The sequence below is a fragment of the Vipera berus genome (genome assembly GCF_964194415.1).
Source record: "Vipera berus genome assembly, chromosome: 1".
NCBI classification, from domain to species: Eukaryota; Metazoa; Chordata; class Lepidosauria; order Squamata; family Viperidae; genus Vipera; species Vipera berus.
This window is the reverse complement of record NC_138202.1, coordinates 13,186,920-13,203,531: the sequence shown is the minus strand read 5'-3', so window position 1 is coordinate 13,203,531 and position 16,612 is coordinate 13,186,920. Positions and strand designations below refer to the sequence as shown.

General features: G+C 43.7%; 1 protein-coding gene across 1 annotated transcript in view; it reads left to right on the top strand.

The window, feature by feature from the left end:
• DOT1L (DOT1 like histone lysine methyltransferase) overlaps positions 1–16,612 on the top strand; it is a 96,500-nt gene that overhangs the window by 35,150 nt on the left and 44,738 nt on the right. The window contains exons 7-9 of the mRNA XM_081312921.1: positions 1,425–1,487; positions 8,193–8,248; positions 11,046–11,125. Coding sequence (XP_081169047.1) covers positions 1,425–1,487; positions 8,193–8,248; positions 11,046–11,125 — 199 coding nt within the window. The remainder of the gene's footprint in view (positions 1–1,424; positions 1,488–8,192; positions 8,249–11,045; positions 11,126–16,612) is intronic.

Here is a 16,612-nt window from a genome sequence, read left to right as displayed (position 1 = left end):
ATGAATACCCGAGTTAGCATGCTGGTTGGGGAATTCTGGGAGTTGAAGTCCACTGAGGTGGAAAAACACTGGCTTAGATGCTCAGTTTTATAGCCTGTGGTGACTGTTAAATAAATAGCGTCCCCAAGAGTAGAAAAAGGGGACACAGACTAACCTCCAAGAATGCAAATGACCAGCTGTCTGCAAGGAATATAAATCCTTGCATTCCCCGCCATCCAGTTAGAGCTGAAGAAGCTTCTTGGATAAGAAGTGAAACATCTTCAGAGAAAAACAAGAAAATCCAGTTGCTTCTTGGAAAAGCACCTTTGGGACAACCATGTCCCGGATGACTGAGAATCTCCATAGACATTTATGGATCCTAAAGTTATTCTGAATCGTTTTGGCTTCTAAAACTACAGCCCATTCTCAAGCAATGTCAGGGCTAAGAACTTTGTCAGCTTAAATGTGGCAGCTCAGGTACAAATTCTGGGCTCAATACTTTATTATTTGTTACCAAACTGCATCTTATAGTGCCCTGTTAGTAACAGTTCCAACATAGAACTGGCCTTACAAAAGGTGAAACCTTACCTGTGAAGGAGCTGCCCAATCTGCCTTAATATTGGCTGATTTCCCTCCCCTACCTCAAAGCGTTTGTCGTCTAAATTAAGCCATGCCAGGGATGGTTTTTTTGAAGTTCTGTCAAATGGAGGAATCTGGGTTGAAATCCGTACAGGTAGTTTTCAACTTATTACTGCAGTTGGGGCCAGAATTTCCATTGCTACACAAAGCAGTTTTTCAGTGATTTAGACTTGATTTTACAACTTTATTTTGCTATGGATCTTAAGTAAATCACTGCAGTTCTTAAGTGAATGACCCGGTTGTTAAGTGAATCTGGCTTCCCCCATTAACTTTGCTTGTCAGATGTTGGCTGGGAAGGCTGCAGATGATGATCACATGACTCTGGGACTCCGAAGCCATTGTACATATATGCTGATTACAAAGCGCCTGAATTTTAATCACATGACTGGGGGATGCAGCAATGGTTGGAAGCAAGAGGGCTGGTCATAAGTCACTTTTCCCAATGCCATCATAACTTCAAATAGTTGCTAAACAAATAGTTGTAAGGACTACCTATAAGTTTCCTTGTGCCAAGTAGGCTGCTCCTCTGTGAAAGACACTACAAGTCTTGAATTTCTCAAGTGGTAAACCCAAAACCTGTTCAACATGTTCTGCTGCTAATTTCACCACGCTCCTGTAAAGTTAAGATTAAATTTGGCTATCTTCCACATCCTAAAATGTTATGTTAATGGCAGTGCAACTTTGTGTACTGTAGCAGTCTCTCATTAGACACTCTCATAGTTACTATTTTCTTCTATTTGTGGAAACATAGTCTCTGGATTTTTTTTTTAATAATAATCTCTTTTTCTTTCTTCCACCCTTTCTAGACAATGGACAAAGAATTCAGAAAGTGGATGAAATGGTATGGGAAAAAACATGCAGATTACACAGTGAGTGAAACTAAACCACAAAGTTCCTTTTAAAACCAAGCAAACCTTCTTTCTCTAACCCTAATGTGGATAATGACATTTTATTTTAGTGTAGGAGTTTCTGAGAATTACCTTTGCGGTCAGTTACAGATTAAAATTAAATTTGGTCTGAAAAGTCAAAGGAGCTCTGGTCCTTTTGGTGATGAAGAAAACTTTAATAAACTAGAATATGAATTAATCATTTGTCAGTTTAGGCAACTTGTGTGCTCTTTAATTAAAGTCAGGTTACATTTCTTTTTTGTCTGGACTCTTCTAAGTTTTGACTTGTGGCTTATGGCTTGTCCATCAAAACCCAAATGCAGCTCTCACCCTGAAAAATGTCTTCACCATGGGCCAGGAAATGATGTACAAATATGGCCATTGAGCCAAGAGGTCAGAGGATATAGTACTGTTCTGACTTTGTAAATTTTGTCTTTGAATATGTAATGAAAGAGAGCTACTTCCTTTACAATTTAGACCAGCGTTTCTCAAATTTTACAACTTTTAAGATGTGTGGACTTCAACTCCCAGATTCTAGAATTCTGGAAGTCAACACATCTTGACATTACCAAGGTTGAGAAACACTGTTTTAGACAGGTGATTTAGAGTTTAGCATTGATGTACTGTCTGGGAATTTCTTCTCATGCTTTGAGTTAAGACTTAAAACTTCTTGTAATTCATGTAAGCTGATGGCCGGGAAGTATCACCATAAGTGGCAAGCTATGCAGGTACCTCTGGGTGTATTGGTATGAAACCACTTAGATCTGAGAGCTGTTTCTAGAATCTTTTTCTTAAGGAAGTCATCTCTTCCCTTCTCTGAATGCTTTCCATGTGTCATTTTTCCCTCTCAGTTTTCCTAATAAGTTACGTTCCAAGTCATTAAAAAGGAATAGACATGGACTTAATAAAATGGCACAGTTTGCAGTAAAATGTATGATCAGCTGGTAGGTTATAATTTTGCCTTAAAATGCTTGGATTAGGGAGATGACCAGGTTTAATGTCTCTTTGTACAATCATTAGCTAGGAATTCTGAAAGTGTTGAACAAGCCATTGCTCATATATCATGCTAATTCAAAAATTGACACATTAATGCTCGAGGCAGCTGACTCCAAGGCCTGGGGGGGGGAAAATTGCTTAGCTGTGTTATATATGAAGAGGCCATTATGTCTGCTCCTACTTTTTTGGTTTCTTGTTGAGTGAAAAATAATGAAAAAAGTAAAGGAGGTTGTCAGGAAAAAAGCCAAGTGAGATTATGTGCCACCAAGTCTCTTAGAAATCACATAGACATAGAAAGATAAGTCAAGTGAATTATTAAACCCTTTTATCTGGGTTAAGAAGAGAATTCTTCCTTCCTTCCTTCCTTCCTTCCTTCCTTCCTTCCTACCTACCTACCTACCTACCTACCTACCTTCCCCACCCACCTCCCCAAGTGACTCCGGGCAGCAAACAAATTTTGAAAAAAATAAAAGCAATTAAAATCCCCATCTCCATCCCCTTTCTTTTTGTTTCTCACTTGTTTTCCCCCAGTTAATAGCAACATCATAGCTTTCTCTCTGCTCATCTACCCTGTGCAAGGACTGTTTAACAGATCTACTCTTTTGCCACAAAAAAAGCCAGCAGAATATTTACTTGTTTCTAGATGAATATATTTACCGCCCATTTTTCAGCGGGAACTTCAGCCCGCTCAGATATTTGAAAAACCCCTCCAGTCCCTCCTGTGGTTTTGAAACAGAGCCATGTTTAGCAGTTTTCTTTTTTTATTATTATTATTTTAAAAATAGCTGCGTGTGCTTTTCCAGGCAGAACAATTCTTTGTGAGCCAAGTGTATTAAACAGTGGCTGTTGGAATAAAACTGTGTGTGTGTGTGTGTGTGTGTGTGTGTGTGTGCACGTGTGTGGTATTGTATACACAGCCAGCCAGCCAGCCAGGTTTTGGTTCTTTCTACTGTGAGGGTGTGATGCATTTGCTGTGGGTAGATTTCTTTTCTCAAATTTATTTTTGAGCTCTCAACTCCAGAAAAGCAGTCTTTTTGGAAAGGTACCGGTTTCTTAATGTGATTAGCCCTCTAGTCATATGTCCTTTTCGTGCTCCTACTTGGGATGCCAACTGCCTCTTTGGCTGGATTCTGGTCTTTAGTTGCCATGAATATAATTCCTTTAGTCTTCGGTAGGTAGGCCTGGCATTGGCATATTTAATTTAATTTAATTTAATTTATTATCATTTCTATACCGCCCTTCTCCCGAAGGACTCAGGGCGGTGTACAGGGCAAGAATAAAACACAGAAATTTACAAAAATTAAAAGATAATTAAATGCATGCCCGATTAAAATACAATTGATACATAGTAAAAAACCCCAATAAGAATGATAAAAAAACCCCACCAATCCCCCCTCAGGCCAGGCCGGCTTGCTCGAACAAGTATGTTTTCAGATCGCGGCGAAAGGAGCGCAGATCGGGCGCCGTCCGGAGCTCAACCGGTAACTGGTTCCATAGCTCCGGGGCGCCCACAGAGAAGGATCTCCCCCTGGGGGCCACCAGACGGCATTCTCTGACCGGTGGCACCCTGAGGAGGCCCTCTCTGTGGGAACGCACAGGGCGCAGGGAGCTTGATGCCGGCAGCAGATGTTCCCTGAGGTACTCCGGCCCCATGCCATGGAGGGCTTTGAACACCATTACTAGCACCTTGAATCTCACCCGGAAGACAACTGGCAACCAATGCAGCTCACGGAGCAGAGGTGTCACGTGGGAGTATCGGGAAACTCCCAACACAACTCTCGCGGCTGCATTCTGTACCAGTTGGAGCCTCCGGGTGGTCCTCAAGGGAAGCCCCATGTAGAGAGCGTTGCAGTAGTCTAGACGAGAGGTCACGAGCGCGTGAGTGACCGTGCATAAATCATCCCGGCTTAGATAGGGCCGCAACTGGCGCACCAGGCGAACCTGGGCGAAAGCCCCCCTAGTCACGGCCACCATGTGATCTTCCAAGGTAAGCCGCGAATCTAGGAGGACTCCCAAGTTGCGAGCCCTATCTACGGGGGGTAATAATTCACCCCCCATAGAAAGAGATGGAATATCCGAATAGACCCGGGATGAAGGTATGCAAAGCCACTCGGTCTTGTCGGGGTTGAGTTGAAGTCTGTTCCTCCCCATCCAGACCCGAACCGCCTCCAGGCAACGGGACATCACGTTGAGGGCATCACTGGGGTGGTTTGGGGTAGAAAGGAAAAGCTGGGTATCATCAGCGTACTGATGATACCCAACTCCAAAGCCACGAATGATCTCACCCAGCGGTTTCATATAGATGTTGAACAGGAGAGGCGAGAGGACCGACCCCTGAGGAACTCCACAAACGAGAGACCTCGCGGTTGAACAGGAGAGGCGAGAGGACCGACCCCTGAGGAACTCCACAAACGAGAGACCTCGCGGTCGACCTCTGCCCTCCTGTCAACACCGACTGCGAGCGTCCCTGGAGATAGGAGGAGAACCACTGTAAAACCGTGCCTCCCACTCCCAATCCCCTGAGACGCCGCAGCAGGATACCATGGTCGATGGTATCGAAAGCCGCTGAGAGGTCCAATAGGACTAGAACAGAGGAATGACCCCTGTCCCGAGCCCTCCAGAGATCATTCACCAGCGCGACCAATGCCGTCTCCGTGCTGTGCCCGGGCCTGAAACCCGATTGGTACGGGTCTAGATAATCCGCTTCATCCAGGACCAAAGGGAGCTGATGCGCCACCACACTCTCAACAACCTTCGCAAGAAAGCGAAGGTTGGAGACCGGACGAAAGTTGTTCAATACAGCTGGGTCCAAGGCAGGCTTCTTGAGGAGGGGCCTCACCACCGCCTCTTTCAAGACGGCAGGGAAGCTACCCTCACTCAAAGAAGCTGATATAACTGCCTGGAACCAGCTGCGTGTCCTCTCCCGGGCTGCATAAATCAGCCAGGAAGGGCACGGGTCCAATAAACATGTGGTGGAGCTCAGTCTCCCCATAATCCTGTCCACTTCCTCCGGAGTCACAGAATCAAACTCCTCCCAAGTGATATCGACAAGACCACCCGCGTCCTGATCGCCAGACTCTGCCCAGTCGGAGTCCAGACCGGTCCGAATCCGAGTGATTTTGTCCGACAGATAATTGTTAAACTCCTCGGCACGACCCTGCAAGGGTTCCTCCCTCACCTCCTGATTAAGGAGGGAGCGAGTCACCCTAAACAGAGCGGCCGGGCGATTATCTGCGGACGCGATAAGGGTAGCGAAGTGATTAGACCTCGCCACCCTTATCGCAGCGAGATAAGACCTAATATGGGTTCTTAGTCGCAATCGGTCGGATTCGGATCGGCTGGACCTCCAACCGCTCTCTAGGCCCCGTCTCCGGCGCTTCATCTCCCGGAGCTCCGCGGAGAACCATGGAGCTCGACGGGATCTGCATCGGGTCAGGGGCCGCGAGGGTACAACTCGGTCAAGAGCCTCAGTGGCTGCCCTTTCCCAAGCTTCCACTAAGGCATCTGCCGAGCTGTGAGTGGGGGAGGCAGGTGGGGACCCCAGCGCTGCCTGGAATCTCGCGGAATCCATTAAGCGTCTGGGGCGGTACCATCTAACTGGTTCCACACACCCACGGCGGGGGGTGGCAAAACGGAAGACCAGCCGCAGGAGATGATGATCGGTCCATGACAGGGGCATAATAATTGGGGAGCCCCCACCAAGATCATCTAACCACCGCCCAGATAAGAAAACTAGGTCAAGGGTGTGGCCTCCCTCATGAGTCGGTCCTGAAATTACTTGCGTCAGGTCCATGGCCGTCATGGAAGCCATGAACTCCCGAGCCAACTCAGATGATCCTCCCAGAGATGGTAGATTGAAGTCCCCCAAAACTATAAGTTTCGGGAACTCAACCACCAACCCGGAGAGGACATCGAGAAGCTCAGGCAGGGCTGCTGCTGCGTGACTAGGCGAAAGGTACACCAGCAGCAAGCCCAACTGCGCACCAGGGCCGCATCTCAAGAAGAGAGACTCACACCCGACTATCTGCGGAACGGTGGCCTCCCGCGGAGCTAAGGTCTCCCTCATAACAACAGCCACTCCCCCACCCCTACCCTGAGCCCGAGGCCGGTGTAGCACCCGGAAACCTGGTGGGCAGAGATCAGCCAGAGGAATACCGCCCTCTGGGCCCAACCAAGTCTCCGTGATGCAAGCCAGGTCCGCCTGCTCACCCTCGACCAAGTCACGGACGAGAGGAGCTTTATTAACGACAGACTGGCATTCAGGTACACCAGCCGGAGCTCAGGAGGCTGCACATCCTCACTCCCGGGACCTCGGGGTAGAACAAGAGGGAAACCTGTACGGAATTCAGGTTTCCTGTACCTGTATGTACGGAAACCTGAATTAAAAACTTTTGCTAAGTTTAGAATAGTCCTGCTGAATTAGAAAGTGCTTGCTGAATGTTTAACTAAATAGCATTGTAGAAGGAGACACGTGTTAGTTTCTGGCTGTAAAAAAGTCAGGAGTCCGATAGAATCTTTTAATAAAAATTTGTTACAAGTAGTCTTCACTTAATGACCAGTGGTTTAGCAGCTGTTTGAAATTACGACGGACCTCTTTAGAGTTACTTACAACCCATTTTCGACACACAAACACATCATGGTTACATGATCACATTTTGGGCACTTGACAACTGGCTTGCATTTAAAGCCATTTGCAGCATCCCATAGCCAGGTGACTATGATTTTTGGCTTTTTTTTTGCCAATTTCCGACCTTTACTTCTGGTTTCTGACAAAAACGTCCATTGGGGAAAAGAGGTTCATTTAACAACCAAGATGTTCACTTAATGACTACTGCAAAAAGGATCATAAAGTCAGGTGCAGTCACGTGGTAAGCACTTAATGAATGCCATAACATGCAACTTTAATTCTGGGCTTAATTCTGGTCATAAATTGAGGACTACCCATAATCAGAAAACTATCAAACATTTCCTGATTTTGAAATAATTAGCAGTAACTGGCCTGGATCCTCTAGTTAAAAGGTTGATTATTTTTGTTTTGGCATACTGTATACTGTTGACCATGATTAAAAAGTTGACGTGCCAAACCTTTTCTCTTGTGTGGCTGTTCTCACAACTGTTTGGTTTGCACAGCATATAAGCCACAAAATACTATTATCCTATGTCTGGGCCCCATATCTGTGCTCAGATTCTCAATACCTGTTTTAGGTAATGGTAAATTAATGGTAAAATTACCTAAAATGCAGTTGGTGGCTGTTTAACTCTTTCACCTGTTCGGAAGTCTTTTTCCTTTTTGGGTCAGAAGGTCAGATGGGGAAATGAAAATTTGGAATGGAGGAAAAGGTTTAAGCATCTATTTCATTCCTCGTCTAATAATTATAACTTGTACAGTTGCTTGTGTGTTTTTAATGTTGGAAAAAGAAAAAAAACAGCCTTGTATGTCCTTTGAATTTACATAGGCTTAGTCTTCTCTTGAAACAAGTAACTGGTTATATTAGAATCACAAATGAACTTTGCAAATGGATTATGTTCTGTTTCCTACCGTGTTTTTGATGCCTTAACATTCAACAATAAGCATAGATTCTCCCTTTTCCCTATTCTATGTTGTAATAGATATGTTTGGATTAGACATCTAAAAAGTGGCTTAGTTTAAATGTGAATTTCAAGCTCCTTTTTTCTTTAATCTATTTTTAGCTGGAAAGAGGTGATTTCCTCTCAGAAGAATGGCGAGAAAGAATTGCAAACACAAGGTACAGTGATTGTGGATTCAATTTTAACCTGGGCTTCTGGGGCTGCCATCATAAGTATAAAATTGTTTGATAAAAAGTTAGTCTCATCTCCCATTTTGAGGATTGCAGTTCAGTATCCCTTCTGCTCCTTTGATTTGTTAGCAAATAATATTAACATTGTTCCTTATTTCTTGGAATTTTAAGGACACTGGGATTGAGGATATTCTGCATGGGAAAACAGTGTAGAATTTAAGCACAGCTTTCATGGTTTGGGAGTCAATTCCCCAAGGAGGTGGTGGACATCCATGCCTTTAATGGACATGTCCAAGCGTTGGCTAATCATTCATCTGTTGGGAATGCTTTAATTTGGACTTCTGCCCTAAGCGGGGTTGGATTAAATAGCCTAAATGATCCCTTGATTATGCTATCTTTATATGTTTATTTACAAAACTAAATGAAGCCAAAGGATATACATTGCTGTTCAATGGCAGTTTCATTATTGCCACAATATAGCTTCAGAGCAATAGCAGTTAAGATTTGTATATTACTTCACAATGTTTTATAGTCCTCTCTAAACAGTTTACAGAGTCAGCCTATTGCCCCCAACAATCTGGGTCCTTATTTTACCGACCTTGGAAGGATGGAAGGCTGAGTCAACCTTGAGCCAGTCAGGATCAAACTCCTGGCAGTGAGTAGAGTCAGCCTGAAATACAGCATTGTAACCTCTGCGCCATTACAGAGAGGCCCTCTTTTCTGAAAAATTCTCTCGGCCCATTCTTTAGACATTTTTAATTGTACACCACCCAGAGTTGCTCTCAGTGGCGTAGCGTGGGTTGTCAGCACCCGGGGCAATTTGCGCCCCCTAACCCGGTGACGTCATGGCACCGCCGAAAAGACGCGCCCCGCAGCGGTATAGACTTTCCAAGAAGAGTCGCGTGCATGCGGGATGCTTCCGGGTCCCTCTCGAGGGCGGCTGGGCGGGGCTCCGACCTGCAAGAGCCGCTGCATTCAAGCTCGCACGTGAGCCCCGCTAAATAAAGCCACGCATGCGCACGAAGCTAGGCCAGCCGGCCGGCGGGTCCGTCTTCACTTGGCCAAGCCTGCCGGGGCGCCTGCGGGGCGCTTGCGGTTGGCCTGAGCCTGGGCGGAGAGTTGGGCGCTTCTATTTATTTTATTCAGTTTATGTGGCCGCCCATCTCACCTGCCGGACTCGTTTCGCTTTGCAAGAAAGAGCAGCTCGAGAGCGGAGCCAAGCCGACTCTGTGCAGCCCTTGGGGCTCCCTGAGCAGCTCAGTGCGAGCGCGCCCCCCCCAGATGTTGCGCCCAGTGCGGCCCGCCCCCCCTGCATCCCCCACGCTACGCCACTGGTTGCTCTGAGAATGTGGTGGGTGGTCTCTAAATTTGATAAATAAATAAATTCTTCTGCCTACGAAGGCAAACACTTTTAGACCTTAGATAGGATGGAGGAGTTTTGTTCTCAGAAGGCTGTGCCATTCCAATGTGCCAGACTCCAGTGATCTCTCAAACATTAGTTTCCACTTAGTGTAAATTCTGTGGAGTATTTGAACACAAATACTTTTCTGAAGAATTAAAAAAAAAACCTCTCACCGCTAAAAAAGGGAATGAGGCCTTAGTCTGGTTATTTTTTGGAAAGATTTCTCTCAGTGTAGGTCAGGGAATAGTAAATAATCTGAATTCTAGTACAAGGTTGGACAAAATGTGAATCTACAGTAGATCTGTTGATAGATCTCAGAAGGGATTATAATATGATTAAAAAAGGATTTATATTTCCCAAATCCTTAACAACAGCAGCAAAATGGCAAAAAGAACCATATTGTTGGAATTAAATATATTTAGGGAAACTTGGTTTGCATATTTATGTAGAAGATTCTGTGGGCTTCATTTTCAGTTCCGATACTCAAAACCAAAATCTGGGCTTAGAATTCTTGAATTGACTTGAATTTGTTTTGTACCAAATTTCAGTTGGAGGAACTCTAGAAAAGAAAGCTCCAAAAAACTGGGGAAACTACATAGGTTTTTGAAGTTTGTCTGCTTTCATTCTAGTTCTTCTCCTTCCTGAAATTTAGAAGAAAATAGAATTGTACACTGGCACATAATTAATTGCTATTATAGTACCCTTTTTATGCTGCACATTTGTCATGCAAGGCATTTTATCAGAAGCCATATGTGACTTAAGGTAGTCCTTGACTTTTGACCAAAGTTATCACGGACCTAGCTTGGGACTACTTATGACCCAGACAGTCAGGATTTTATTCGCTGTCATTTGGATCTCCTGTAGTCACAACGGTTTTGCTGAAAAGTACCTCTTTGTTTTCACAAAACTGTTCCCATAGCAAACTATCGGTTCACTTAACAATCACAGGGCTTACTTAATTACTACTGCAAAAAAGGTTCTAAAATCGGGGGAGTCATGTGACTAATCAGTTTTACAATCTTTGTGACCCACATCCATGATGGGCAGGCTCCATTATGGTCATAAGTCAAAGACTTCCTGTATTCAGTTCTTTTACAAACAAAAGAATACTTGGTAAGTTTTTCTGGCTTTATTTGGTATAGTCCAGGGGTAGGCAACCTCGGCTCTTTTATGACTCGTGGACTTCAACTCCCAGAAGTCAGTTATGCTGACTCAGGAATTCTGGGAGTTGAAGTCCACGAGTCATAAAAGAGCCGAGGTTGCCTACCCCTGGTCTAGGCCTAGGCTGCTTTATGACTCGTGGATTTCCTCTCACTAGAAATCTTTTTTAAGCCCTAATGGGAAACCAAGATGTTTTTCTTTTTTTTTTCTGTTACTTTGCAGTGTTATCTTTGTGAATAACTTTGCTTTTGGTCCTGAAGTGGATCACCAGTTGAAGGAGCGATTTGCAAATATGAAGGAAGGTAATAAATCCAATATTCTTCTAGCAAGACTTTCTTGAGTTAAATACACATACCTACATGCATAAATATCAAAACCAAGCTGAGATGTAGCTACAGGTATGGGTTTTTTTCTTTTAGACTCGTGATTGTAACCTTGAGGTTTATATAAATTGACTGTGCCTTTAGTTACAAACGTTGCTTCCTAGAGCTGATGTCTTTTATTTATCTTTTCTTACCTGTCTCTTCTAAGATTGTAAATTCCCTCAGTTATCTTGTGTGAATACTAACTCATAAAGCTTAATACACATGGAAGCAATCAGTATTAGTAATATCATTTGATCTTGAAACCCATGTAAACTACTTTGCTTTCTCTAAGACAGGGGTCTCCAGCCTTGGTAACTTTAAGACTTGTGGACTTCAACTCCCAGAATTCCTCAGCCAGCAAAGCTGGCTGTGGAATTCTGGGAGTTGAAGTCCACAAGTCTTAGAAGTTGCCAAGGTTGAGGATCCCTGCTCTAAGAGAAACCTTAAAGCTCTATGAAGAACTCTCTGCTATAACCTCCTCTTTAGCATCATTTGCTCTATAACCACAAATTTTAGAGTTCCTCAAATTCCAACGAAAACAAACCAGAGCAGTTTGATTTAATGCCAGCTACAAAGCCCTTTGGTATGTTGGTGAGCACCCAGAACTGTGAGTGTCCACAAGAACTGGTGTGCCAGCATGCTTTCAGCTAGAATATTGTGGGGTCCTTGGCACTCCCTGAACTTGGTTGTTTTCTTGCAGACATTTTATTACTCAACTAGGTGACATCATCAGCGGCAGTCAGACTTTGTTCAGAACCTTGAGACTGTGATAATGGCCAATTTATTTGCCATTTTTATAGAGCTCCCTTTACATTAAACGCATGAAGAGTAATATCTCTTGGCAGTGTTTGCATTTTGCACCTGAGCCTGGTAACCTTATTGGCCATCTGCAGCTTTGATGAAGAACAAGGTGCTCAGGCAGGCGAGTGAGAGGCATCTGAGTTTGGCAAGAGGAAGTTGTTAAATTAAATAAGCTTGATCTGATCTATCAGGGCAGCTTTTAAGTACTGCTCTTGGAACGAACACTCCAGTCTTCATCCTTAGCCAGAAACCTGCCTTAGGTTTGCCTTACCTTATAATTTATTTTAATTACCAAGGAGAGATTTGGCATCTGTTCTTGAAATGTGATCCATTGCACAGTGCTAGAGCTATTCAATTTCTTCTCTACTGCTTATTCTAAATAAAGCTTTTTTTACTTCACCTGCCAGGGAGCTGCCCTGTATTTGAATCCTCTTGGGTGTGGCCTTTGGAGCTATTTTATAGCTAGCTGCTCCTTTTCATTAGGCTATTCATTTGTTAAGCCATCAAAATCTCGAAAGCTCCCCCATTCTCGGCAGAAACCAAAACCTTTCTGAAAGGCAGATTCACAGTAAAGCTGCTGAGCTGGTTGCCTTATAGCTGTAGTGCTGTTAAGACTTGTGATTAATAGGGATTATGAATGGCTGAGTAATTATCCCTATTTAACCATTTTACTCATCTGTTAGACGAAACAATGAAAAGTCATGTAGCGCCTTTTAGACTAAATTATTTTATGGCTTAACCTTTCACTGGCTGTAGCCTATGACTGCAGTCCACCCCCTTCACCAGATGCATTAAATGTTGTGCTGAGTCATAACATGCAGTTAGAGGAATTGTCAACTGTGAGGGGAAAATATATGCATGGCTAATAAAAGTTTACATAGGGTAATGTATTTGGGTATTAAGCCATACATTGTGGCCATTTGGATACATGAAAATTTCCAAGCTATTATCTTCATCCAGAAGTTTAGCTTAGTCTCTTGTGTCCTAGCATCCAACCATCATATCACTGTTATAATCCAGCTATTTTTTGAATGTTTCCTATATTTTTCTTAATCTTGAGCTGGTCAGGCCATAGACCATATGCATCCCCTATTACTCCCCCTCCCAAATGCCTTTTTTGCTCTGTATTGTTGAGATTTGGGGAGGAGATTAAAGGAAAAAGGGAAATTTCTCAGTTACCCAGTTCTCCACAACTTGGTCGATTACTGCTCTGTTTCATAGAGAGGTTTAAGTGTGTGTGTGTGTGTGTATATGTGTGTGTATATATATATATATATATATATATATATATATATATATATATATATATATATATATATATATATATATATATATATATATATATATGTAAATTTTTAGATTGCTAACAAAGAATTAAAGATTTAGATTGTTAGCAATCTAAAAATTTACACAAATATGAGCTGTCACTGTTGTGACTACTGCCTGTCGATGGCCTTCGGTTAGGCTGAAACAGGAAATAAAGATTTGTCCCATGTTTGGGGCCTAGCTTAAACAACACAATGTACTGTATTTAATAGTAGGATGTCTTATTTTCTGTTCCCTTTATTTTTTTGAGCAACACACACACACACACACACACACACACACTCTCAGTTAAAACCTATAAAACCTCAGATTTTGCCCCTCAATCCTCCAGCTTCAAATAGTAAAACCTGCCAACCATTTGCTGCCCTAAGGAGCCAAAGCAATTAAATTGCAGGCCTCCTAATATACAATTTTTTTTACTGAATCACATTCATTGTACATAAATGTTGCTTTTGTGAAGAGCAAAATATCCTAAGAGTGATTCTTTATGATTCTTTTATGCAATCGGGGTGTCCAACCCTGGCAACTTTAAGACTTGGGGGTGGATAATTCTGGGAGTTGAAATCCACAAGTCTTAAAGTTGCCATGTTGTACATCCCTGCAGTAAATTATTTTATTTATTTTATTTATTTTATTTTATTTTATTAGACTTATATACCGCCCTTCTCCCGTAGGACTCAGGGCGGTTCACAAGGTTTTTAAAAAACAATACAACAAATTACAAAAATTAAAAACAATTAAAATGATTACATTAACCTTGAAATAAAACCCCAGTTACAATTAAAATACAATTAAAACCCCAGTTAATACTCTCAGTCCAGGCCAGAAAGCTCGAAGAGCCAGGTCTTCAGGTCCCGGCGGAATGAGCGAAGGTCAGGGGCAGTCCTAAGCTCTACAGGCAGCTGGTTCCAAAGGGCCAGGGCACCCACAGAGAAGGCCCTCCCCCTGGGTATTGTCCGCCGGCAATATTTTACTGGCGGTACCCTGAGAAGACCCTCCCTGTGGGAGCGCACAGGACGAAGGGAGCTTGATGCCGGCAGCAGGTGTTCCCTCAGATATCCTGGACCCAAGCCATTTAGGGCTTTATAGGTCATCACCAGCACCTTGAATCTCACCCGGAGGGCAACCGGAAGCCAATGCAGCTCGCGGAGTAGAGGTGTTACATGGGAGTATCGGGAAACCCCCATCACAACCCGCGCGGCTGCATTCTGCACCAGCTGAAGCCTCCGAGTGGTCCTCAAGGGCAGCCCCATGTAGAGAGAGCATTGCAGTAGTCCAATCGGGAGGTCACGAGCGCATGAGTGACTGTGCGCAGGGCATCTCGGTCCAGGTAGGGCCGCAACTGGTGTACCAGGCGAACCTGGGCAAAGGCCCCCCTGGTCACGGCTCCTATATGGTCTTCAAAACTGAGCCGCGAATCCAGGACGACGCCCAAGTTGCGAGCCCTATCGATGGGGTAACACCTCCCCCCCCCATCATTATAGATGGAATGGACTGGTTAGTCCGAGATTTATTTTATTTTATTTTATTTTATTTTATTTTATTTTATTTTATTTTATTTTATTTTATTTTATTATTTTATTTTATTTATTTTATTTTATTTATTTTATTTTATTTTATTTTATTTTATTTTATTATTTTATTTTATTTTATTATTTTATTATTTTATTTTATTTTATTTTATTATTTTATTATTTTATTTTATTTTATTTTATTATTTTATTTTATTAGATTTATATACCGCCCTTTCCCGAAGGACTCAGGGCGGTTTACAGGGTATTTAAAACAGGAAATACAAAAGTTAAAAATAATTTAAAAATTACATCAATCTCTGAAAAAAAGTAAAAACCCCAATTAAAATTAAAATTAAAATTCTCAGCCTGGGCCAGAGAGCTCGAAGAGCCAGGTCTTCAGGTCCCGGCGGAATGAACGGAGGTCGGGGGCAGTCCTGAGCTCCACGGGCAGCTGGTTCCAGAGGGCAGGCGCACCCACTGAGAAGGCCCTCCCCCTGGGTGTTATCCGCCGGTATGCACAGCCACTCAGTCTTGGCAGGATTGAGACGAAGCCTGTTTCTCCCCATCCAGACTTCCAGGCAACGGGACATCACGGCGAGGGCATCACTGGGTTGGTTCGGGGTGGAGAAAAAAAGTTGGGTATCATCAGCATATTGATGATATCCCACCCCGAAACCACGAATGATCTCGCCCAGCGGCTTCATGTAGATGTTGAACAGGAGGGGAGAGAGAACCGACCCCTGAGGAACTCCACAAACGAGAGGCCTCGGGGCAGACCTCTGCCCTCCCGTCAACACCGATTGCGAGCGGCCCAGGAGATAGGAGGAGAACCACTGCAAGACAGTGCCTCCCACTCCCAACCCCCTGAGACGCCGCAATAGGATACCATGGTCGATGGTATCAAAAGCCGCTGAGAGATCTAATAGGACTAGGACAGAGGAGCAACCCCTGTCCCGAGCCCACCAGAGATCATTCACCAGCACGACCAATGCCGTCTCCGTGCTGTACCCGGGCCTGAAACCCGATTGGTACGGGTCCAGATAATCAGTTTCCTCCAGGAACAGGAAGCTGGTGCGCCACCACACTCTCAACAACCTTCGCCAGAAAGCGAAGGTTGGAGACAGGACGATAGTTGTTTAAAATTGCTGGGTCCAGGGCAGGCTTCTTGAGAAGGGACCTCACCACCGCCTCCTTCAAAGCGGCGGGGAGGACACCCTCACTCAAAGAGGCAGATATTACTGCCTGGAACCAGCTTCGTGTCTCCTCCCGAGCTGCATAAATTAGCCAAGAGGGACACGGGTCCAATAAACAGGTGGTGGAACTCAGCCTCCCCATAATCCTGTCCACATCATCAGGGGAAACAGGATCGAACTCAGTCCAGATAACATGCTCATTGGAGCTTTCTATAAACATCAAATTTAATGCTGGATAAATGGCTCAGTCGTGCTGTCTGTCTTTCCCAGTTCATTGTTGTTTGCAGGAAGATAGGTAGTTCTGCACTGTTTTATTTTCTCCTGTATGCTCTGTGGTTTTCATGCAGTTTAGATGTGTTTCTCTGTTTAACGGAGCAGTTTTGAACTGAAGATGAATATTTACATATATATATAGATTTATTTTTCAAAAGAAACTTAATAGTTTTCTATTTTTCCCTTTTCCCTTTCCTTTAACTCCTAAGACAGAATCTCAGAGTTCTGACTGCCAATTTTATCTACAGGTAGTCCTCATTGAGCCCAACATTTCTATGTTGCTAACTGAAAACAGTTGTTAAGTATGTTTTGCCCCA